The sequence below is a fragment of the Pleurodeles waltl genome, chromosome 1_1 (assembly GCF_031143425.1).
Source record: "Pleurodeles waltl isolate 20211129_DDA chromosome 1_1, aPleWal1.hap1.20221129, whole genome shotgun sequence".
Lineage (NCBI taxonomy): Eukaryota > Metazoa > Chordata > Amphibia > Caudata > Salamandridae > Pleurodeles > Pleurodeles waltl.
The window spans coordinates 458,824,097-458,848,831 of NC_090436.1; the positions used below are offsets into that span (position 1 = coordinate 458,824,097).

At 42.3% G+C, this 24,735-nt stretch overlaps 1 protein-coding gene across 1 annotated transcript in view; it reads left to right on the plus strand.

Annotated features, from left to right (window-relative positions):
• Positions 1-24,735, plus strand: part of LOC138285162 (versican core protein-like) — a 151,430-nt gene that overhangs the window by 42,913 nt on the left and 83,782 nt on the right. Inside the window, exons 4-5 of the mRNA XM_069224767.1 lie at positions 1,791-1,965; positions 4,680-4,807. Coding sequence (XP_069080868.1) covers positions 1,791-1,965; positions 4,680-4,807 — 303 coding nt within the window. The remainder of the gene's footprint in view (positions 1-1,790; positions 1,966-4,679; positions 4,808-24,735) is intronic.

Genomic DNA, 24,735 nt, shown 5'->3' on the forward strand with positions numbered 1-24,735 from the left:
TAGTATTTAAATGTACATTTTTTAATTCCTAGGGAGCCAGGTTGGATTGTTTCTGTCCTTGCCACAATTCAGTTCTGATTGGGAAATTATATACACAATTTCGGATAATGCTTTGCAGGCACACACTCTTTATATGCCTGTGCAGTTGTGCCCACACTGACAATGTTAGACTTACCAAATACTCTGGCTGGATGTGCAGATCCACCTCTTCCCTTTGTGGGGTGAGGGCCACTCGAAATCTCTTCATCTCTGTTATTTTAACCAGAAGGTACAGGGTTCCTCGGACAGAGAGAGGCAGGTAGCACAATACTGGCCCTGTTTTTTGGCTGTGCTCCAGGGATCACTATCCCGGTGTAAGAAGGGGCCCAGGGAACCCTTTAGTGGCAAGTAGGTTTAAATTATATCTGAACCCCTCATTCCCCAAATTGCAGGGGTGGTGCAAAATGTCAATTACATCCCCCCTGGTTTACACGCTGAACCTATCATGGGTGGAGAGAGTTTGCAGGGCAAGCTGTCTAATGTGAACAAATATCAGCAGGTCCAACCACCTTATCAAATCAGGAAAAGCCCATTTCAAAATGGAAAGTCACTTAAACAGCAGCACATCTCAAGCTTACATCCCATTTTGCAATGCTGAAGTATTGCACTTCTAAACAAATTGTATTATGTTCTTATTAGGTGTCACTGCGTTTTGTGTAAGAGATTGCCACAAAGAAACAGCGTCTCTCCACAACCATAGGAGAGTTGCGTGGGTGTCCAGATATACTAGAAAGAACAATGATTGACTGATAAGACTGAGAAATTAGTAGTAAACGTGTTGTCTCGATTTCATTTGTTATCTCATGATCAGCAGTCTGAGTCCCTGGTGACATCTCTTCAAACGTCTCCTTATTAGTACTATTATGTTTGCTAATGATAATACCAGGTGTTTGCACAAAGGTAAAATCAAGACCCAGGACTATATAAAGTTTGTGGTGGCCGTTTGCGTGACTCAAAAACACACAAAATGGTGCAATGCAGTGCAAAGAGCAGCGATGATCAACTTTTGCTCCCAACAAGTGCGACACAGGGCAAAGAGTGGTGATGATCGAGTTTCGCTCGCAAAAGGTGTTTCGTGCAACAATTGAAGCCTTGTGCAGCACTATGGAATATGCATTTATATTCGGTAGAACAGTGAAAAAACATACATACATTTTGGGATAACGTGAGGTCTACTAATGCAGCATGAGCTGATTTTGCCCTAAATTCAAATCCTACATGAAACCAGTTGCAATCAGAAGGTCAAACACTATATTGCATACTCTGCCAGTATACAACATATGATTTACATTCAAACTCACATCTTACACATCTGTCCCATTTGCTGTTGTCTACACTTACTGTGGTGCACCTTGGGTACAAATCCTGTGCGAGGCACTGCTGGCTCACCTTTGCTGCATAGCCCAAGAGTGGCATCATGCACAACAGCCATTTTTAGTCCAAGCACTGCTGATGACATCATCAGTGGCTGCCTCTTGCTAAATCTGGTGCTGTACAATCTTGTGCCCTTTGCGGTATGCAGTGCTGTGATTTTCCACATAGAGTTTTTTTGCACGCTTACTAATATAGTCTTACTTACTCTTCTACTCCCTGGTTAACTTCATTCTAGTCATGATAGTTTTGAAAACTTCTAAAGCCACTGAGCAGTGCTACGTATTAGTCACCATACAATGTGCATTGCAAGTAATTCTTCAGTGTCTATGGAAACGTTTTTTTCTTCAGACCTTCACATTTGTTTGTGCTTTTTACAGGTGTTGTGTTCCACTATCGTGCCTCCACTGACAGGTACACACTGAATTTTGAGAATGCTAAGCGGGCCTGCAAAGACAATGGAGCAGCCATCGCCACGCCTGAGCAGATGAGAGCAGCATTTGAAGACGGCTTTGAGCAGTGTGATGCAGGCTGGCTCGCAGACCAAAGCGTAAGGTGAGACATATGGATTGCATCATCATAGTTTGCTTCACTAGGACAGCAAAATTGGTTATTTGGTGCTTTTTACTTATAACCTATGTATGTTTTGTTGCTCAGTTTTTTAATGCATGTTTTTATTTGTACAAGGGTGTTAATTGATTCTTGGATTTTGGTGGGTAAATCCTACACATTCGTCAAAGGAAAGTATGGCCAAGACCATAATTTATATCTCATAGCCCGTGTTTCAAATAAGGGAGGTAAAATATATATTTCAATGTCTTTAACGGTTTTGCTTGCAATGGTCAGTTATTTATGTTGCTAGGAAACGTTTAAGTGGTGTCATGTTTCCACTCATGGTTGGGATTAGGAAAAAAAAAAAGTACATGCAATGTCAGTGTAAGAAACCTTATTCACAAGATGGAAACATGAAAGGGGAACTTTGAGATTCCATCTTTATTCGGACCTCATCTTTTAAGAACAAGTAGTGGGAGGAATGATGAAGCACGGGTCATATACAAACATTGCAAATGGCCTAGAAAAAGTTTCTGAATCATTTACTATAAATAGTATATTGTATGAGTAGATATACAGATGGATATTTGTTGATCTGGAACACTGTATACTTATAATAGAGTTAAGAGTTTTAGTAATTTCAGTATGGTGGCTGTTTTTTCCATGGGCTTTCACATGGCATCTTCTGGGTTTATAGCTAAGCAAGACCAACTGCATAGGACATGGGTTGTAGGGCAGACTGTAAGGCACTATTTCTCCCTTTTAAATGTCCCCTGTCAGACCTTTATAGGCTTTCATTTGGCTATGTATGGGATGTCTGCCGCCTACCCTTGTTGCACATATTAAGTGATAAACAGTGTTACTAGGGTGCATATGTAAGTTAATTAACCAGGACATTATTTAGAGGTAGGTGATAATGAGACAGCCACGAAAAATGTGCATCTCCCTGTTCTCTCTCTTCTTAAGCCTTATTTACATTTGGGAAATGTCAGTGTCACTGAGTGCATTGCCCTTGGGAGCTTCACCATCAACGAAAAGCCTCACTGTCAACGAATTGCTGACTTACATGGCATTGGATGACCTTTCTATTGATGCCCGTTTAATGTCATGTGCAGCAGCGTTTTATCTCTCCAGAACAGCTGTGTGAGCGATGGTGATACCAGCCATGAAAAAAGTTAAAATATTCCCCCAGCAACAGGAATATTACTTTTCTTCAAACATGACTCTTTCTTTGCTTTAAGGATTTGTCTTGGCAAAATACAAAAAGCCCACAGGACAGCCATGTCACCATAGCATGATGAACCTGTCCTCAGTGATGTGTTCTGTAAAGTGACTCCTACGGTTAAGGTGGGAGCTGTTTAATAGAAAAATAGTTAAAAGCCTGCTGTCCTCGCACGAATCGTTAGCTCTGATGTCCTGGGCACAACACGGATCTCCATGCGGTGATTTGACATTAGTCATGCAGCAGCCCGCCTACCACAGGCTGAAGAACGCACTTAGTTCATGGTCTAGCTTGCTGACAGCTTTAGCTGTGGTTGAGAGCTCATATCTTCACATACCACATATTACACAACACAAACCGTACCACACACCACCAAACACTTCACGCAATATGTATGTAACATACTCACATGCAGGTATAGAAAGGGGCTTTTGGACCTCTCCTTCTAGCCTTTGATTGTCTACTGTGTTTCAGGTGACTTTATGCACTGGGTTTGAGGGCTGTTCATCAGCAATGGTATCAGCACTAAACAATTGTGTATTTGGACTTCTTAAAATGATTTACTCAGTGTTTATACTGGTAAATTACTTTTATTGTGACTGTTAAAAGTTAGCTTCCTGCAGAGGGCCCTTGCCTGCTATCTTTGTGCTTAATCACCCAGACCCCCTACTCATCCATTACTTCTGGGTGCTCCACCTCTGTACTCCAGCCTCACCTCACTCAATGATTTTTATTATTTTACTGTTTATTTTTTATTATTTTTGTTTTCAGGGGCTCAGCGACTGCTAAGTGTTACCAGGACGCTTGCTTTCTTTTTAGCTACTGTGCACATGTTGATTTTGATTTGCATTTTTCTGTTCTAAAATGAGTGCCATGTTGTAAAAGTAGAAGGACCCAGTGGCCATCTTGGCAGTTTTGTGTTCCCAAGTGTACACACGAATCACAACACTAGCATACAAATGTACGTTGTGACCCACCTGCTTCCATTTTTTTTTTACCATTTCAACATGGCTAATGGCCATTTTAGAATCATAACATAGAAAGGCACTAGCATGTTAAAAACGAGACCGATATACTGCAATTTCGATATGCCTCACCATTTCCTATTATGAAGTGGGAGGGTTGTGATGACTGTTAAAAAAGGGTACAATATCGGAATCACCCTACACTAGTGTCCTTATGACTAAGTGTCTCAGTGCTTATGTTCAGTGGTACAGCTCTTCCTTACTTTCTCATGATCGTCATCTTTGAAGTCACAAATCACATTTAAAAGCGGCTTTAATGGAAGCATATGTTGTGGTGGCAACTGCAGAAGACAAGATTACAGAGAGTAGTCACGTACACAAAAGTGAATATAACTAATAAACATCACATTCTTAATGTATCAAGTTTGACATGTCATCCTATATGTATGTGCTTTAAATAATGCAATGTGCTTGTAACTTAGATGTCATAATATACTATTCTAAAACATAGAATTGACAAACCTTTACAGATATCCAATCAAAAACCCCCGGGCAAGATGTTATGGTGACAAAATGGGAAAGGAAGGAATTAGGACATATGGAAAACGCTACCCCAATGAAACATATGATGTATACTGCTTTGCGGATCACCTACAAGGTAAGCTGAATGAGGTGTTGCTCAGTTCTGCTCAAGATGGCTCACTGTGAGAGACCGGAAGGATGAGGACTTGAAATAGGCACATTTTGTATAGGATGTAGCCTGATAAAGCTGCAAGAAAAACAACAGTGGTTTCAGCTGAACCCATGGTTATGTGGTATGGCAGGCTTTCATTACACCAAAGGATGGAGGTGGCAGGGTTTGCAAACAGCCAATCATATGACTAGACTCTATAGTTAGACTCAGTGGCCGTCAATGGAAAGCAACTTGGAAATAGACGTACAAATGTTCAATTGTCAGAAAAAGAAGGAGGCCCAGGGTTTTCTCTACACACTTGTTAGAAAAAAACTCTTTGTGCTTCACTTCTTGCTTCCGACTTTACAAGGTTATTTTAAATGTTACTCATAGCTTTATTTAGCATAAACCACGACCTGAATACATGCTCTTTACAACGTTCCCAAGCACTGCATACCAGCCTGTACAAAAACATTCCTTTATCAAATGAGAAACAGTTATAATGTTAAATGAACAATCCCGAGATATCACAGAGCCTATGAAACAGCCTTAACTTAAAACCACTGCAAGACAGATCTTTAAACGCTTCAAAAAGAGCGATAAGCATGGTAATGCATGTATAGATTAACCTCACACAAAAAGAGAAGAGCACACCAAAGGTCACTTTACTTAAATCTTTTGAGAGTTTAACCTTTTTACTTTCTTACTACATAGGCAAAATATATCTGGCATAGAGATTTCACCATTAAAATATTAGCTTCAAAAGTATTTTTTAAGATGTATCAGTTGTCATGTGCAGTTTCGCAGGCATGAGGTTATGTATGCATATGTTTTTTACGTGCACCTACTTACCCGGTATTAGCTTTTTTTACATTGATAAACAGAGTTCAATTTATAAACAAGAGATAAAGTTATTTCTCAAATTGTGAAATAGTCAGCAGGAATACAGTACTAGTCACATTGCACCCTACTAGGATTGGGAACACAACATACCAGGGGGCAACGCCATGTGTACCTATGCACCTGGGGTAATACTGGAAAAACAAAGAAGCAATGGTTCAGACTTACTAAAAACACTTTCCTGAGTCGGCGGTGGGAGGGTGGGAAACTCACGACAATTAAAATAAAGCAAGCTACAAATTTACATATAAGGACATTTATTTTGGGAGGGCAAAATGTAATTATAAACGGGAATTCATCCCAACAATGGTGCTTCTGGCGTCAAGCAGTTCAAATGATCAGATGATATTGTGAAAAGATGTGTACATGTGCGAAATGCAATTGTCACACACATAATGCTATATTCCAAGACATCCACTGGTATGCAGGGTTAAGCCTTTGATTTAAGTGTGTCCAAGTACAAGAGGATGTCAGCATATTTGTGACCTATGCATTAAAAACATTTACACTTCTTTTCACAATATCACCTGCACTACAAAGACACCAAAAGCACCATTGTTGAAAATGAATTTCCGTTTGTGATCATACTTTGCTTCCCTAAAATGCATGTACTTACTTGTGAATTTTTTGCTTAGTTTATTTTAATTAGCGTTCTTGTTGCCCCCAACACCCATCAAAGTGTTTTCAGTAAATCCATAGGAACCATTGTCTCTTTGTTTTTCCAGAATGGGAAAAGGCAGGCTTACTTATACAATTATGTACAATTTAGATTTCAGCATGGAGTCTTCTGCAACAGTGAATTGTGCTTTTTATTGACTAATGTAATGATAATTGTGGTTTGTGCATTGATGATATTGTTCATTCTTTGAAAGTGCTGCACTGGTTTGATGGTTACTGTTCTGTGGCATGGGTTAGCTTTACAGCTTGCCACTCACACTACTCTAGCACCCAAACTTTAATTGTGACATGGCTTCTTTTCAATATTCGGTGTAATTTAATACTGATGGGTTTTTTAGTCATGACCACCCTGTGGTTACAGACATGAGGTCAGCCATTATTCTCCCAGACATGTGTAGTTCTGTACACCAGGAACCTCAAGGCTAGACATTAAAGATTGAAAGGTCCCTCAGTCAGCCCACCAGACTTTTGCTTGTTACTGAATTATTTGCCTATGGTTATTGACTGTCTTGTGTCTCAAAGATAATTATTTTCAGTCTGTAGCACATACCAAAGTTCAAAGCTTTTATAACTTGCTTGATGAGAAATTAAGGAACAAGCTTTAGCTGAGTGACTTTATAAGGAAATGTCACAAGAAAAATCCTGGCAACGGAATGCCCTGTATTTCAATGGCAGCTTAACACAGCGACTGATTTATGGTGGGAATTATTGTTTTCCGATTCTTTTAACAGAAGAACATGCATTTATTTTTACTCTTCTTTATTAATAATGTGGATCAATAAAACTACACAAATTGTCTTAGTCTTGTTTTCTTTCTGCACATCTTATTGTCTGTTTTGGAGTTCATAAATTAAACCGGTCATGAAAAATGTCAACTAAAGTTTGTGTCACTGACATTTCATAACAAATATGTTTGCTGAATGTAAGTAGCAAAACTCCATTCAGTGAGGTCAAGGGTAGGTAACTTAGAAAAGATAGATTATGAAGTGGGTTGTTAATATTTTGTAGAGATACCAGGCAAAAGCGGAAAACATCTTAAGGTGGCAAAAATATACACTCCTGTCGTGCAGTAAAATAGTGGTCAATATGAGGGAGGGAGACTAAAGCATAACCTTAAATCCCTCAACAAGCGAAAGACGTTCTCGGGTTTGCTTTCTTGTTAAAAGTAAAGGGGTTTTGGAAAAAAATGTGATTTTGTGTTATATTTTGTTTAAGGACAGAGAATTGTTTCATCCTCAATGTCACTAATGTTGCTCAAAATGAGATTTTACCTTAAAAAGCAAATGACAAGAGGCATCCGGCAGAGCAGGAAACAGTTCATTTAGTTAAACATTATGGCCGGGAGAGCAATTACAGAATCGGGTCTGAGGACTGTCTCTCAGAGTACATCAGTTTGGAACACATTTTATACCATTCTCAAGGACCATAAAACTATAAAATGAGAACAATTGTAGTGGAGTCATGAATATAAATTCCAGAGAGAGAATGCCTTGACCTGGCGTGGACACAATGTGGACCAGCGAGTTCTTGTCAAGATGTCTGGCCTGTGGGGCGTGTGGTCACCTCCTGTGCTGTGTGTGTTGCATCCTGCTTGGCTGGGTGTGCCTAACTACACGTGGCATCTAACTTTATGATGTTTTGGAATGCCCGCTGCCCTCAGGCCATGTGTGCTTTATTGGTGCCTGGGACTATTGTAGTGTAGCTGCCTATCTGTCGGATCTTTATCTAAGTTGTCCTGCGTGCATGTTTGGCTGTCGGCTAAATGTTATCCCACCTGTGACCTGTCAGTTATTAGACTTCCGGCTTGAATTTCTGAGCCTACCTGACCAAATACCTTCATCCTTGGGTCGACTGAGAGTTCACAATGGGAGAATTTAACAGTGGCGATGCAATTTAATTTGAGTATGAAAATATATTGTTCATATACAAAGATACCATATGATCATGCATATCAACATTCCCCCCTCTAGTTGAATCTTCAAATACACTCTTGGATCCGCACGTTATGATGGTCACAGTGTATGTTCCCCATTGTCCCACCCCCCTCGCTACCTGTACTCTACTCAATTTGGGGACTGCGTTCTTACAGCAGGAAACCTCCAACTGTAGGAAACCACATGAAACAATAACACAATAAAAATGACAACAATGACATGCACAAACTAATTTGCCACCGGGGAGCCAAGAGTACCAGTTGGAGAACCACTCCTGCTCAGGTGCACCTCCTTCTTCACGCATGTCCTTCTGCAGTTGGTGCAGTTCTTGAATGGGAAGTGTCAAAGTTCCATTATCCATTCATTGCCAGGCATGAAAGTGCAGCAAGAGATGCAGATCTTGGCATCTACCCCAAACTCCAAGGTAGTCATCAAGCCCAAGATGTACCAATGTTGCATCACTATTAGGCCGATGACTCTAAGTTTTTCCTTTATTTCATTTGGACTGAGCTCAGCGTTGTTCATCATTTTAAGCAGTTCCCACTGGGTTATTTGTAAACAGTGGGCATTAACTTTTGTCTAAAAGGTGAAGAAGAGTATGGACCCTCCTGCTGATACTTGGGCATTGGTGAACAGTCTGAAGTCCTCAGGAATGTCCTTGTACTGAGCCCAGCCAAAATAGTCAGCAGTGCTTCTCCATCAAGCCTGATGCAACAATGTTGTTTTCTTACTCAGCGGATGTTGATACTGTTCAGACAGGTATTCTCCAGCGATGACCAGAGATGATCTCCATCTTGAGCTTGCTGAAGGTGTTGTGCATTTCAGGTGTCCAAGCTAATTCCTCATGGCCAATCTTAGCCTTTTTCATGGCCCTGACTAAGAGGGCAACAAGCATGCTGTAATCGAAGACCCACTGCCGGACATAGTTGCACAATCCTAATGGGGGTATCTAGCAACAGCTGTGCAATTCCATTTGAGTATGAAAATGTATCATGCATTTACAAAGATACCTTATTATAGTGCACATCAACACAAGAAGTGTCTAGTACTTTTCACAATTGGAGGCATAGTATCTAGTAATAATTATGCCATTTATGTACCCCTTATTTGCATTTCATGACCATCAGAAGTAGTATCAGCCTCAGCTTTCTTCCACATTATTCCACTTCCTAGCAAATAGAAGCACCACATCATCTTATGTGATCATATGGTGGACTGCAGGCCTTTCTGAGGCTTCACCCAGTGCTTGCATGTGATTGTATTCTAGGTTATGCTTCTCACCTAGAATTTGAAGAATGCACTTGTTATCCAAGGGCCCAAAGAGATTCCCTCAGCAGAATGGCAGTGCTTGCTGACATGGATGGCAAGGGGGGTTGACCCTTTTTCGCACTTACAGGCTTTCAGTAGCCTCCTACAGGTTCTGAGGGGCTGGGAGGCTGGCAATGATTGAAAACTACAAAGAGTGCATAGGGCTCTCAGGTCCAGTTTTTTTCCTCAAATCCTGCTGCATCCCTGTCCCTTGAGACATATCAAGGTGAGCGCTATTGTTGAAAAACACAGTCCAGGACCTGGAGCTGCTGCTCCTGGCTACCCCTAATTGTCCTCCCACCAATAGTGAAAATCACTTGGTATTTCAGAATAACCAATGTGGGTGTAAATGTCTTTATTGAAATCCATCATATGTAAATTTACCTCATGCACATTTATTGTGCCTGTCCTGCAACACTGACTGCATTTTAAGGGGTGAGTGCAAAGCGCTTTGTCCCTATAGTAATCTCTCTGTTGGCTTTTAACTACACCCACCGCACGCCCATCAGCTTGGTTGGTTTGTGGGCTTGCCTTTTAAAATTCGCTTGATTTCATTAGTGAAAGGCATGCATACATCATGCCTTTTCTGGTGTTAAGCCCTCCTCGAGCGCACCTGCCAGCTACTGAAAACATACGAAGCTCCATGTTTTCCATATGTTTTCTGGACTACTTTTTCTTTTTATTCGTGGGCAGCGCGATCTCGCTAGGCAGTAGTCGTGCGCTTTGCATGACATCGTCCCTGTTACATGGATAATTGCACTTTTGCCGGTTACATGGATACTTGCATTTTTGTTGCTTACATAGATAATTGCACTTTTGCCGATACGTTTGACTGCGAGCAAACTTCTGTTTCCTTTTGTGTATCTACTTCACGCTCATGATGGCCGTCAGCTCGCTTATGTGAAACTGTTTTACTTTTAATTTTCAGTTTATGTAGCAAGAAAAGTCTGGTTAGCAGTTTACAACTCTAATAGCTCTAACTCGAGCAAACACAAGACCCATTGCATTGCAAATGCTTGTTCTATTTGGTGTCCCTATGAATAAAGCCTTAGCCAGCTGTTCCCAAAGCCCTGCTGTCTCTGCTGATGTGGGAATGCAGCTGTGATCCTGTGCATATTCTTTTGATCCCTTCACCATTGTTGTATAGATTACCAGTTGTTATGCCTCTTAGGCTCCATCAGGGAAATAGCAGATTCCTCTGTGGATTGTGTCCGAGACATTATACGGAATGCTGAAGATAGCCTGTTCAACAACAGAACATTCTGTCATGTCATGAGATAACATTCACAGAAAATCCTCTACTATTAAAATATTCATTGACTGAGTAATGAAATGAGATGAGATGTTGTCATTATTGCACAAGTACAGTTTACTGCCGATGTACTAAGTCTCATGAATAAATGCAGTTGACGCGCTTATTTTCATTAAAAGTGTCGTGACAAGGACGAATCACTATAGGAATGATCGTCGAATCCCTAGAGGGCAGCTCGCGATCATGTAATCTGCTGAAGGCCCAATGGCTGGTTTCACTAGGGCACAGCACTACCCGGGCCTGTAGCCGTAACGTCCCTGCTTACTACCTCAACCCAACGCTGACTGGTTCATTGAACCCCGACGAGCTCCGCAGTACACGTGGGTACTGAACAAGTGTCTGCAGCCCGGCGCTTGTGTTGGCCTCCACTCCGTGTGGCGCGGCCAGCTCTGAGGCCTATCTCTTGACTCGTGATAGACGCGGTCAGAATATATTGTCCAGAAGGAGCGTTGCCGAGGAGGAAACGCAAGCAGGGCTCCCAGAGGAGTGAGGCTTGGCAGGCTCTGGGAAGTCCGCTGATAAGCCCGGGGCGCAGAGCCTTCACGCGGCACTTTTCAATCGCCCTTTGTCTGAGGGGAAAGAGCGCGGTGTCTCAGACTCGTCTGCGGTTTTTGACTGCACTAAAAAAACGAACACTTAAATTTCCAGGTGTTGAGGGTTTTTTTTCCTCGGCGATGCAAGCCACACACGGGGAATACCGCACCAGTCCTCTGAGCACCGGACAGACCAGGGACCGCTCTGACGGGTAAACCAAAGGCGACGCCAAGAATAACACCCCTGGATAATTGTCGGTAACCTGAGCGGGGTCATGTTTTCCACTCTCGCCCTTTCTGGTCAGGCCCTCTCCTGGGAGCTCCGGGCCTCGGGGGTTGGATGGTCGCTTTTGCTGACTTACACCTCGGCGCTGCGGGCTCCAGCTATGAAAACACATGAACGTGCAGCGCGCGACCTGCCAACTTTTGTCTCCCTTAAACTAACTCTGGTCTTCATTCTTTCTTTATCTACGGATAAGTCACTCTACATAATACCCCCCGGGCTGTCGTTTCTCTCTGGGATGTGAAGGCGCAAAGACGTATCATGCGCTTCTAGAAAATCTTGGACATTTCGGAAACTATACTTAATTAAAAGCAAACATTGCCTTCTGCGCCACTGTCCCGTGGCTGCTGGTCATGCTATTGACAGAGTAGCTTTTCTCACGATGGGAGTCGGATAGGCGCGCATGTATTGTTTAAAGTCCGAGACCGTTTACTACGATGATTTGGACCGCTTACATGAGAGCTAAATACACCATCGTCTGTTTGGGACCACCCACAAAAGGAGATTTCAACTAATACGAATGAGGAAAAAGTTGAACTCTTGGCATTTCGTCTAGAGAGGGACCTGCAACAATAGACAGCAATATAGATAGGGTGGGAGAGCCTAAAGCCAATAAACAGCAATATAGATAGGGTGGGAGAGCCTAAAGCCAATCAACAGCAATATAGATAGGGTGGGAGAGCCTAAAGCCAATAAACAGCAACATAGATAGGGTGCGAGAGCCTAAAGCCAATAAACAGCAATATAGATAGGGTGGGAGAGCCTAAAGCCAATCAACAGCAATATAGATAGGGTGGGAGAGCCTAAAGCCAATAAACAGCAACATAGATAGGGTGGGAGAGCCTAAAGCCAATAAACAGCAATATAGATAGGGTGGGAGAGCCTAAAGCCAATAAACAGCAATATAGATAGGGTGGGAGAGCCTAAAGCCAATCAACAGCAATATAGATAGGGTGGGAGAGCCTAAAGCCAATCAACAGCAATATAGATAGGGTGGGAGAGCCTAAAGCCAATCAACAGCAACATAGATAGGGTGGGAGAGCCTAAAGCCAATCAACAGCAACATAGATAGGGTGGGAGAGCCTAAAGCCAATCAACAGCAATATAGATAGGGTGGGAGAGCCTAAAGCCAATAAACAGCAATATAGATAGGGTGGGAGAGCCTAAAGCTAATAAACAGCAATATAGATAGGGTGGGAGAGCCTAAAGCCAATAAACAGCAATATAGATAGGGTGGGAGAGCCTAAAGCCAATAAACAGCAATATAGATAGGGTGGGAGAGCCTAAAGCCAATCAACAGCAACATAGATAGGGTGGAGAGCCTAAAGCCAATAAACAGCAATATAGATAGGGTGGGAGAGCCTAAAGCCAATCAACAGCAATATAGATAGGGTGGGAGAGCCTAAAGCCAATCAACAGCAACATAGATAGGGTGGGAGAGCCTAAAGCCAATAAACAGCAATATAGATAGGGTGGGAGAGCCTAAAGCCAATCAACAGCAATATAGATAGGGTGGGAGAGCCTAAAGCCAATAAACAGCAACATAGATAGGGTGGGAGAGCCTAAAGCTCGCCTGGCTGAGGGCACGCACGTGCCCTGTAGATGGCAGCGCAGTTCGGAGTAGACGTTTCAAGATATACTAGCTGTCCAGAGCCGCTGCAGGTAGCGCACTCTGTCTTACGCTCTCTCTCCTTTCTCTCGCTCTCTGTTGCTTCCAGTTTCTCTCTCTTGCACTCTCGCTACATCTTCCTCCCTCTTCCTCAATTTACTTCTCTCTATCTTCCGACACATGACCCTTTCCCGCTCCCTTTGACTTTCCCCTCCCGCCTATCTCTTTCCATCTTTCTCTTTCTCCGTACCTCTTTCTCTTTATCCTTTCTCATTCTCGTTGTCTTTCTTTTTCTCCTTCCCTCTTTCTCTTTCCCCTTTTCTTTCTCTTTCTCATTCTCTTTCTTTTTCTCGTTCTCTTTCTGTTTCAAAACTAGTGTTGAGTGATAAACTCAAACCAAGGGACATGGCAAAGACCTGAGACCTGTGGTTCCCAGTGTCACTGACATAGGGGAGGGCCTGTGATATCAAACTCAAGCCGTGAATCCAAGTGTGACTTGTGCTGGGAATATCACAAGTTGCACCGCTGGCCAAGGATGGTTGTCCAGTGCAAAGAGAGAGACACGTCCGGACACCCAACCTGAGCACGCTGGAGCGTTCTACTACTCCATGGAGGGCTTCTGAACCCAGAGCTTCCCGCACCCAGAGCATGCAATCACAAAGGTATGCTTCTGTGAGCTCCACCATGCAAATCCCTGAGCTGACAAGGGAGCAGCAAACTTACACAGCCCTTCAAGGCGGTAAAACCTGATTCCAATCAAAGTATTAAAATATGTCACTGAATTGTGGACCTTGGATGACGAAGGAACCTGAATACCAGGGGATGTGTGCATAACTTCAAGGTATTATAGTTATGGGAGCCTTATCACACTCGAACATGATCTCCGTGTTGTCAAACTAAGGATGTGTGTGAGAGAGAGACGTCTAAATGTACTGGGCATCGTACTGAGCGCTGGGAAATTAGCAATGTACTGACGAAAGGGGGTCACTCTACCGACTCACCGGCGCATGGAGGGGCCGAACCCTCCACAGCCAGAGAGCTCTCTGGTTCTGGAACTGAACAATATTCACGGTGCAGTGGGTTGTGAGTGAGGCTACCTCCGAAGTACACTTCATGCGGCCATATTCACTCTCCCAGGAGCATTTTCTATATTGTTTCTGACGTTATGAGTGACGCAATCAGTCAACAGAAGTGTTTCTCGTTAAGAATCTGGGACACATTTCAGGTAACAATTCCTAGTTATTTTTAAGATTGAAAAGCTGTGGTAGCCCTTTCATTATCTCCGTTATATTTCTAGTCTATGTTTATGTGTTTGTAGTTATATGCTATAGTTTTAACATAAACAGAAGTCATAGAACAGAAGTTCACAATTCAAATCGGCCCCAAAGTCTGAAATACTAAAAAGCCTCCTCAAACAAAGAGACCATGAGCCGCAAAGCCTATGGAAATGTTTAACTGTGGCATACATCATACCTGTAAAGTTTTATTGCCTGCTGAGGGACTTGGAAAATGTTAGCTTTTTCTCTGGGAGATGGAGGAAAGGACCTGCGTCTGTGGAAAAACGTGGTATAATTGTAAGGTTAAAATAGCTGGTCATCTGATGTATTTATAGATTCTGCTTTCATGGGGCGGAGTATTTATATACTTTCCTTATATGGGTATGAAACGGGTACAATGTATCAAACAGCTCTGGCATGACTCTGTATCTACAAGTCGCCCTGCTGATGCAAAAGTGGGAATGTGAAGTTTTGTGACTACAACCCCGGCTATGTTAATATACTCAATAATAATGCTTTGAACCGCAGTAGGCGCTGGAATTAATACATCACACAGAAACACAAAACGAGACCACTAATATCTTAGCAATATCACCTCACTGTGTGACTGATACTGCACATTTAGAGAGGGCGGCTGCACGTTCTTCAGATTGATTTTTAATCAGATTTCTCCTCTCCGCATCGCCCCTTTGGAGGTTGGTTTCATCTTGCGCTTCCTGATAAAATGATATCCCTTTCTTTATTGCCTCAATCACATTAGTGAGATACCCTGGGGATGGCTGATACATTCACCAAGTAACAACTGAACTGGGAGGTGCTGGAGAAATAGTGTGTGTTGAGGTGTGTGTGTGTGTGTGTTGAGGTGTGTGTGTGTGTGTGTGTGTGAGTATACACACCCACGCTAACAATATAGCATCACTTTTAAGATTTAAGCATTCTAAGGTGCACCTGAGGTGCTGGGGGGAGAGTGGCGCATGTGTACGTGTCTGTTTGTGCACTTGTATTTTATCACTGTGAAACCTTTTGTGAACCTTGTGTACTCTGTGCTGCTCACGAGATGGCTAAAGGGGGGATAGTGTTTGTGTGTGTGAGCCCTTTTGTGTACATGCACCTTGTCAATGTAGCACAGCCCTTGACTTTCGAGTAGTATGGGCGGCACAGAGAGTACTGGAATGGGAATGCTGTGAATGTGTGTATGTGGCAGGGTTTTCGGTATAAATGCGCATTCTCAATGTATCACCGTTTTTGAGTTTCGAGCTGGTTGTCGGTGGTGACATTCATTAAAGTCAGCAAACAACACTCTGGCTCCGTTACTGACTTGAGATGAGTGCTTTATTTAAAGCCCTGCTGCATTGTGGGTTAAGAGGCAAACTTAATTCGGTCTTTCTTCAACATCAAGTATAATCAGTTTGTTTTGCTACCAGGTGTGTGATCATCACCTGCCACAGAAAAGAGGAAACCAGAAAGTGTAGTCAATGTTTAGTATCCCATTGCCTTACTGCAGAAGAGGGAAACTATATCGATTTGCCTAGTTAGCCTGACATAAAGCTATTTACCATTATAGGATGAACATTGGTGCCCAAGAGAAGCTGGGAATGAAGGCCGTGCAAACTATCGAAAGGAGATACGCTACCGGGGATACCCTGATTCAACCAGGAACCAACCCCCAGGGACCCTAGCTGTGTCCTGTTTTTAAGATATTGCACTACCCACAGTGCTTGCACTTAACTCAAAAATGCACCACTTTAGTGCATGAGTTGCAGACAGTCCTGTTTATGACGTGCTCAGTGAACTTAAGCAGTAACTTGGATAATTTCTGAGCTATGTTTATGCATTTTAGACAGTGTAATGTCTTAAAAACAGGAGCACAGTTTTACCCTATGCCAGTGCTCACATTCATGAGATGGCCTCTGAATTTTTGGGATATTCACCAAGTACCAACAACAGCAATTTGCACCAGTTAATAAAAATTCTCCTCAGTCTGCACATCATACACCCAAACACAAATGACCTGAAAATAAGGGGTTTTCTATAATTCGTTGTATCTCACTCTTGCATAGCTATCAATGAAACCCTTATTGCCCAGGCCTCATGTACAAAGATATACTTATTCTTGAAATATTGAGGCTCTAGACTGAATGGAGACTAAGACACATGTTCAGTATTCAAGGTTAGTTACTGCTTTTCTAGTGGAGAGACTAGGAGTAGTTGGAATGTAGCTGATGGAGAGTGATATGGACAAAATCAAATATAAAAGAAGAAGGACTAGTCAAGCAATACTGAGATGGCACATTAGTAAGGAATATGAATCACTAGCATCAACATTTATCATGATGAACCAGGATTTTGTGGGAAAATATTATTCCACATTGACTTCAAACTGGGTAATTTTGATAGTTTGTCTAAAGCGATTTGATAGCTACATCAACTGAATATTTCAAGATTTTACCAATAATTTTTTCTGGAGTTTTTCTTACCCAGTTTAGAATGTTATATATTTTGCACATACAACAAGATCTTTAATTCTTATGAAAGTATAGCAAATGCATCTACAGCAAGATATATAATTTCCGGAAATGTATTGTAGTTGATGAGTGAAGCCAGTTTGCTTAGCAAATAATTCAGTTTGGTTATGTGAAACCTGATTGTACTGGATTGTTTTTATTTCTAAGTTATCAGCATTTGCCTAGTGTTTTCCCGGTTAGCATGACACTAGAGCACTTTCTTAAACTGAAAGCCTTTTTCAAAAATCTCTGGGATTTCCATTGATAACTTCCGAATAGCTGTTTGATTGACACTGTAATTAGTACAGATTTGTGAATAGCTTTAGCTTAGTAGTCCTTTATGGTGGGTAAAGTGAAGGAAAACAAAGAGTTTAATTGTGCTCAAGATCTTTGTAGTGTATAATCGGAGCACAGCTGGAATTTGCAGTTTTTCATTGATCTGGGTGATTGGCGGGGATTTGCTTTGTTATCAAGGTTACATAGCAACAGGAGGTGTATGGAAGAGAATACTCAACTGTTCTATGCTGTAACACACTCAGGAGAAAGGTGATGTCGGCAATCGCTCTATAGACAGGTGATGAGATCCTTTAGCTTGAAATAGAAAGATCATGGGGATACTATTGTTTATCCCAGTGAGATTTGGCAGAAGGTTCTTTGCCATTCTCAGCTGCTTTACTGGTCTCCTTCTCTATAGGATTGTACTACTATGTGGTTGGTAAAGGGCTGCTATTGACTAACACGTGACAGATCTCTTCATTCTGCCACACCATAGAGATAACACATTATTTCTTATAGCACAATCAACATAGAGAACTTTCTAACATATTCAGTACCACAGCTGCTTTCTTTAATACCATAAGTCAGGAGTCAGAACTCTCTGACAGTGTCTCCTGCACCATTGTTAGGATGCAGAACTCATTGTCACCATTAAGATCTGCAAAGAGCAAACCTCTAGTTCCCGCTTTTGTATCACATCACAGCGAGAGGTCTTTTTTCTCTGCTCGGCAGACTTGAGTGATACCTCTCTGCTGCCTCAGGAAAGATGCAGTTTACTCAATTACCTTATATCAGATTTACTGCTGTATATCTTAATTAGGTATTAGATATCTGGTCTAACTGCCTTTTATGTTGATGCTTTAATCAAGACTTGTTGGTGGGTCATCATCAGGACTGAATGATTTTGATAAAAAGAACGCAATACGCATAGTCTGGGAGATATTAACTACATAAGGAACGGGGCTGATAGGATCCCTCTATCTGAGTGGGGCACATTAATGTACAAAAACAAATCCGTTGCTAGAGAGGTAACTCACTGGAACCATAATGATCTGAGTATAATGCTGAACAGAAGCTGACACACAAGACAACGCTGCAGATTTTAAAATGAGGGCGCGCTAAAGCAGGGTGGCAATGCGACTGTCAGAGTCCATGTCCAAAATTGACTCAAATAATCTCGACTACTAATCGTCCAATCAAAGAACACCTCTCTGTCCTGCCAGTCAGGCTCCTGAGGCCAATTGTCCTTCACCATTCCAGGCGTCTGTAGACTGTGTTTGCCCTATACTTCACCATAAGTCTACAAGTGTTCTTACCAGAAATCTCCCCCTTCTGCTGACTGATTGTCAGGTTCATGTACAGCTCCGTTTATTAACTAGTCTTCCTGTTACCTGCATTTTTATCTCAAGTTCGCTGAAGCAACCACAAGGTGCCTTGTCGCAATTCCCAAAAGCTCAAAATGAAGAAAAAATAATTGTACATTTTATGAATAGTTTTCATGTCATTATGTCACACCTTTAACCTTAAACACCACTCAGATGTCCAGGAATTCTCTTTTTGAAACAGGACACTCCTACCAGGGTATGTGCAACGCTTCTGTTGTCTCTACTATGGCCATTTGTTAACCTCAGAAGCTCTCTTAAAGGCTTTAAGTGTACATCAAATAGAGTGGGCCTCATAAGGTTAATATTATTGACCTTCGTACAGCACTGCCACAAACGTACTTGTCATTAGTTAGTATCACCAGAATATCTACGGCTCTTTTTTCCAACCTTGAATGGATGAAAGGCAATATCCGCCTTGGCATGGATCAAGCGTGTGCATTGCAGGATCCACTTACACATTAACGGAGGGTGCTACACTAACGGAGCTATCTCACAGGACCAAGAAAGACTGATCTCAAGTACTTATCTTATTTACAGTTGAAATGTTTTGCAAACATCTTTGGCTCTGTTTAACAGGGTATTCTACAGAAGTCAATAATGAATAGGCGACTTAGTCCTCTAGCATTTTCAGTAATTATCACGAGTATAAAAACTTCCTAACCTAATGGTTGGCAACGTGAGGATTTGTCCAATCCCAACAGACCTCAAATTTAAGCTAGAATAGAAAATGCTGGCGTGACTAAACACAGAATAAATGCTGGTCTAAAATGGCGGAACTTTTTTTGTTTTAAAAGGTCAAGGGATCGGCCTTGCATTGACTCCTGGCTTGTTGTGAATTAGTGCGACTTATGTACTTAAGCACTTCACCAAACCCCTACTGCTTTCGAAAGCAAGTTATTAACATGAAAGGGTGGGAGTTAATGAAAAAGAGATATTCATCCCACTGCAAACCCCCCACCCGTGTGCTTAAGTTCGGTCAAATAGTGTATTAGCAGTGCAAGATTCTGGTACTGGGTGGGCTCATTCACCTATATCTACCTATATAAAAGAATTCCCCAAACACCTTGCTCCAGCTACCTCTGAAACTGGAGATTTTATCGTGGGGAGGGGAAAAGAAGGCGGCTTGGGGGCTAGGCTGGTGGGGAAGGGGGAATAGTAGAATGAATTATAGCATGCAGGTTTGTAAATGCAAAATCGTCAGTCCTCCCAGATTGTGCTTGCTGGGGCCAGCAATCTTTTTTTAGCTTACAAATCAGCAAAGCTCTGTAAACCATACTATTTTTCCTAGCTACGTAAATCGCGGCTGGTCTTTTTAATACACATTAAATGAGTGGACCAGAGTGCATTATGTAAAGAAGTGATAGCTTCGCCATTCAAATCCCCAATGAATGGCGAAGCTATTCCCATTAGGAAGCAGGCTGGATATGCCAATTTAATACTATAAAACAGAATTCTAAGAGGGTCCTCTACAACATTGTAGGGGAGTGCAAAGATAAAAAAATGAATGCTACAATGTCTTATCTCTAATGAAATTATAGTAAAAAGGATATAGTAGCCTTCAATGACGGAAGGGTACCCTATCTCTGTGTACATCCGTGATCTAAACAAAAAAGTCCTAGTAACCTACAACAGGAATTCAAAACATCACTCACTCTCAAAGGCATGCTACATTACGTGGCCTGCTCCTCACCGTGCCAGGGTGCTCGTATCGTAGGAGATGTGTGGCCAGCACACGTCTCATACGTGAACATGTGGTTACTGCTCCTACTCTCAGTAGAGTTCGTGGGTTGTGCAGCATCTCCGTAAATAAAGTGGCATCACAGGTCCAGTGGGATAAAAACGTGTGAGTAGGTAACCCCTGAATTTACTAGCACCCCCTTCCACAAAGGTGAGAAAAAGAGATTATATTAAGCCCCTTCATTTATAATTCGGCAAGAACTGCGAGCCTTTAAAATAGCCCTATCACATCTTATCAGGATAGTGGTCTATCTTGATCTGCCCCTGACGTGTGTGGCGGGAGCAGTGGGTGTAGAAGTAACATTTTGATGCCGTCAATGATGGGATAACCGGTGCAATAGTGGTGACTATCCAGGAAGATGTGGCACGTAGCCGAGCTTGCTACAGTCCTCTGTCTCACTCCGAGGGTGAGGTGGTGTGGCTCTAGGTTTAAAGTCCTCCCGGAAGCTCTGGAGGGTCTGCAATGCCAGTCGGCTCCTCCCCAAGAGGACTGAGTGTAGCATTTTATGAACAAAAGGCCATCATAAAGAATGTGATACCTGAAGGTATGCAGACACTTCAACGGTGCCATTGTTCTGCTTGTGTCTGGCCTCCTGCCACTCTCATAACATCAGTCCGTGGAATGAGGTGAACCATCCTGGTAAGAGCCGTTTTCAAACTTTTGAATTAAAGGCCTAAAACTAATCCTGCCATTCTAGAAGCAGCTTCTCAGTGACTCCGGACACGAGCAGCCGGACCGGCCTGAGTGTAACTAGGAAGAGAGGAACTATTGGAAGCTTTTTTTGTAATACAGAGGTGACTTGACACTGCTGGGAACCGACTTTGTAAAACAATTCATCACATATATCACTCTGTGTTATGACTGTTGAAAAATACATCGGTGCTCCATGCATAACAAAAGAAGTCTTACGCACTACATTTACCTTTGCTACACTCCAACCTGCTTTCAATAAATCACAAGACACAATTTGTTCAAGTGAGTAAGACAAATAACTCCCTGAAACCGACCTGGCAGCTGCAATAACACATCACCCTGCTGTCCCGATGAGAAAAACGAAGAATTGGCCCGCTGCCCACATATGGCCTCTACTTTCACATAAATGGGAAACCCTATTAATCGCAGAAAGCCAGCTCTGTACACATATCTACAGTAACATAACATAATAAATGAAACATACGTGATTGTAGGAAATATTCTCGTATGTGTCTCCTTTCAACGAAAGAAAGATACAGAAATAATCCTGTTTATAAATGAATAACATCTGCCGAACATGCCCCGCACTTACACACAAGAATGTGAGCCCTGAGAAAGGACTGTGCCTTCGTCAGGTTGTCTGTGTTAGCTTTGGTTGTGCTTGGTTCTTGAGGAAGGACTGTGCCTTCGTCAGGTTGTCTGTGTTAGCTTTGGTTGTGCTTGGTTCTTGTTTTACAACAGGCAGTGGATAGTCTTGGGTATGGTTCAGGGTTTGAGGCATCCTGCATACGGATTGATAGGCTTACGTGGCGTGGCTTCCTTGCTGGTTAGAGGTTTTAATCCCTCTTTCTCAAGATACTGCTCTTCAAAGCTTTAAGTGGCCTCTTCGATGCTTACCGCTGGTAGGCAGCCCAATGGGTCCCACAGGCTTGCCAAAGTACTGGTACATTTTAGCAAACATGGTTTTGGAACAGGCCGATTCTGTGGGATTCCCCAGATCTTTTGCCATTTCAGGTTTCCTTTGCCATGTTTCCAGTAGCACCTAGAATAAGCCATGCCTGGTCCTAATTGTGCTTCCTAATTTCCCTTCACTTTATATTTTAATGGATTTCTTTATAATGGACAGGAAATAAATGAATGAAATAGGTGAATTTCACAAACGACCACGGAAGAACGGGGGAGAACGGGGCCATGAAGCATGTTGCAGTTGAAACCTTGTCTTTAGCCTGGCTTTGGTTAACCCTTTCGCTGCTAGGCCTTTCCCCCCTCAGATTTAAGTCTTTTTTTTAGCTATTTGGGGAAGTTTGTGCTTAAGCTGCCATAAATTTGTGTCCACATAAGATAACCACACTAAATTTGTGTCCTTTTTCCCCTAACATCCTCAGGGTTCTAAAGGTACCCAGGGCTTGTGGCTTCCCCTGGAGGGGAGCGAGAAATTAGCCGAAGTACAGCTAAAGTTTGGGTTTCTTTAGAACAATGGAAAAAAGTGTTGCAGAAGGAAGCATCTATTTTTAGGGTCGAGCCTGCGTTGCTTGCGCTCGCGCATGCGTTTCGCAGGGAGACTCTTTTGTATTTATAAAAGGGCTCGGAGCCCTGTCAACTTCACATCAGTGTTTTTTATTGGTTGGTGGGCTTCCCTAATAAAATCCGCTTGCTTTCATTAGTCGGAGGCACGCATAGGTCATGCCTTTTCCGGTGACTAGCCCTCCTCCAGCGCAGCGACCAAGTACAGAAAACATGCGAGGCTCGCTGTTTTCCATCGGGCTTGTGGGCTTTTTTTTCTCTAATTTACGAGTCCGATCTCGCTTGGCAGAAGTCGAGCGCTTTACGTACTTGATTTCACTTTTTCTGGTTATGTACATAAATGCACTTTTGCCCGATAGGTGAAAAGTCGGGTTAGGAGTTTACAACGCGATCAGCTCTAACATGAGCAAACGCGAGACCCGATGCATTGTAAATGCTTGTTTCCCCTGCTAATAGCATCAATGAAGGGTTTTAGAGGGCTAAAATCACCATCTTCCCAGCTTTCAAGAACAGGCGGACTTGAATCATAAAACCAAGGGGCATATTTACAAGAAAGCGGTGCATCAGCTATTATGCGTCCCTTTCGTTGCGACCATCTGCGCCCCCTTATGTCACCACGTAAGTGCCATATTTACAATATGGCACACCATAGCACACGTTAGCACAATAGCGTTGAGAGTTTTGATGCTATTGTGGTGCATTGGTCGACTAGTGCCAAAACTTATGGCAGTAATCCAGCAATGAGTGCGGAGCCCCATTGGAAACAATGGGAGCGTCGCTCTAACGCCTGCCTTGGGCAGGTGTTAAAATTGATGGGAAAAATGGTGCAGTGAAATCTCGTAAATTGCACTGTGCCATTTTTCTGGGCTTCCTAATGGGGAAAACCCCCCTTTCATACATTATGCCTGGGGTATGTAGAATGTGGTGCAAGGGGTACAAAGTGGCTCAGTGTTTGCATTGTGCCACTTTGTTAATCTGGCACGGGGAAAAGGCCTCCTTGATGCCACCCCAGTGTGAAAAAAATGACTCTCAGGTGGCGCAAGGAGGTGCTAGGTGCCCTCAAATTTTTCAACACAGTTTTGACATTTTACTGGGACACAGCCCATTTTTCCTATTTTTGTGCTTTCATCCTTTTTCCAGGTAGTGGTAGAAATGGGTGTGAAACCGATGGTGGATCCTGGAAAGCTATATATTTCTGAAAAGTAGACATTTTAAATTCATCAAGGGGTCATTTGTTTAGATCCTTCGAGGCTTTCCCAAATAAAGTAACAGTTGAAACAAAAAAAACATATTGAAATTTAGTTAAAAAACAGCTATTTATGTCTACGTTTTCATCTGTAACTTATTCTAATTATGGCAGATTTTCAAAACCATTATACTGTTATGTCCACTGGACCCTTCTGGTTGTGGTGATAAAAAAGGCTTGTAGGATCACCAATAAACCTAGGCACCTGTAACTGAACTGCACCTTTCAGTGGTTTTTCCTTGTGTACCAGGTATAGAGTAATTCATTTGGTAAAATATGAAGAGCGAAAAATAGATATCAAGGAAACCTGTGTATTTCCAAAATGGGCACAAGATATTGAGTTCAGAAGCAGTGTTTATTTGCACATCTCTGAATTTGGGGTTACCCAAACTAGCAGGTGAATTGGAGGGCATTTCTCAAAATGACTTCTTTCTTACACTTTGTCTTACATTTGGATGGCACAAATGCAGTAAAAGACAATTGCTAATAACACTTGTTCTACTATTCTGTATTCCCTTATTTCTCCTGATAAAAATTGTATCCCACCTGTATGGGTAGACCTAGTGCCACAACATGAAACAACCCAAAACGCAACATGGATACATCAAATTTTTCCACGCAAAACTTACCCGTTTTTTGCAAAGTGAGTAGCTGTGGTCTTTCGTCCCTACCTCAGTTGACACCTAAGGAAACCTAGCAAACCTATATATTTT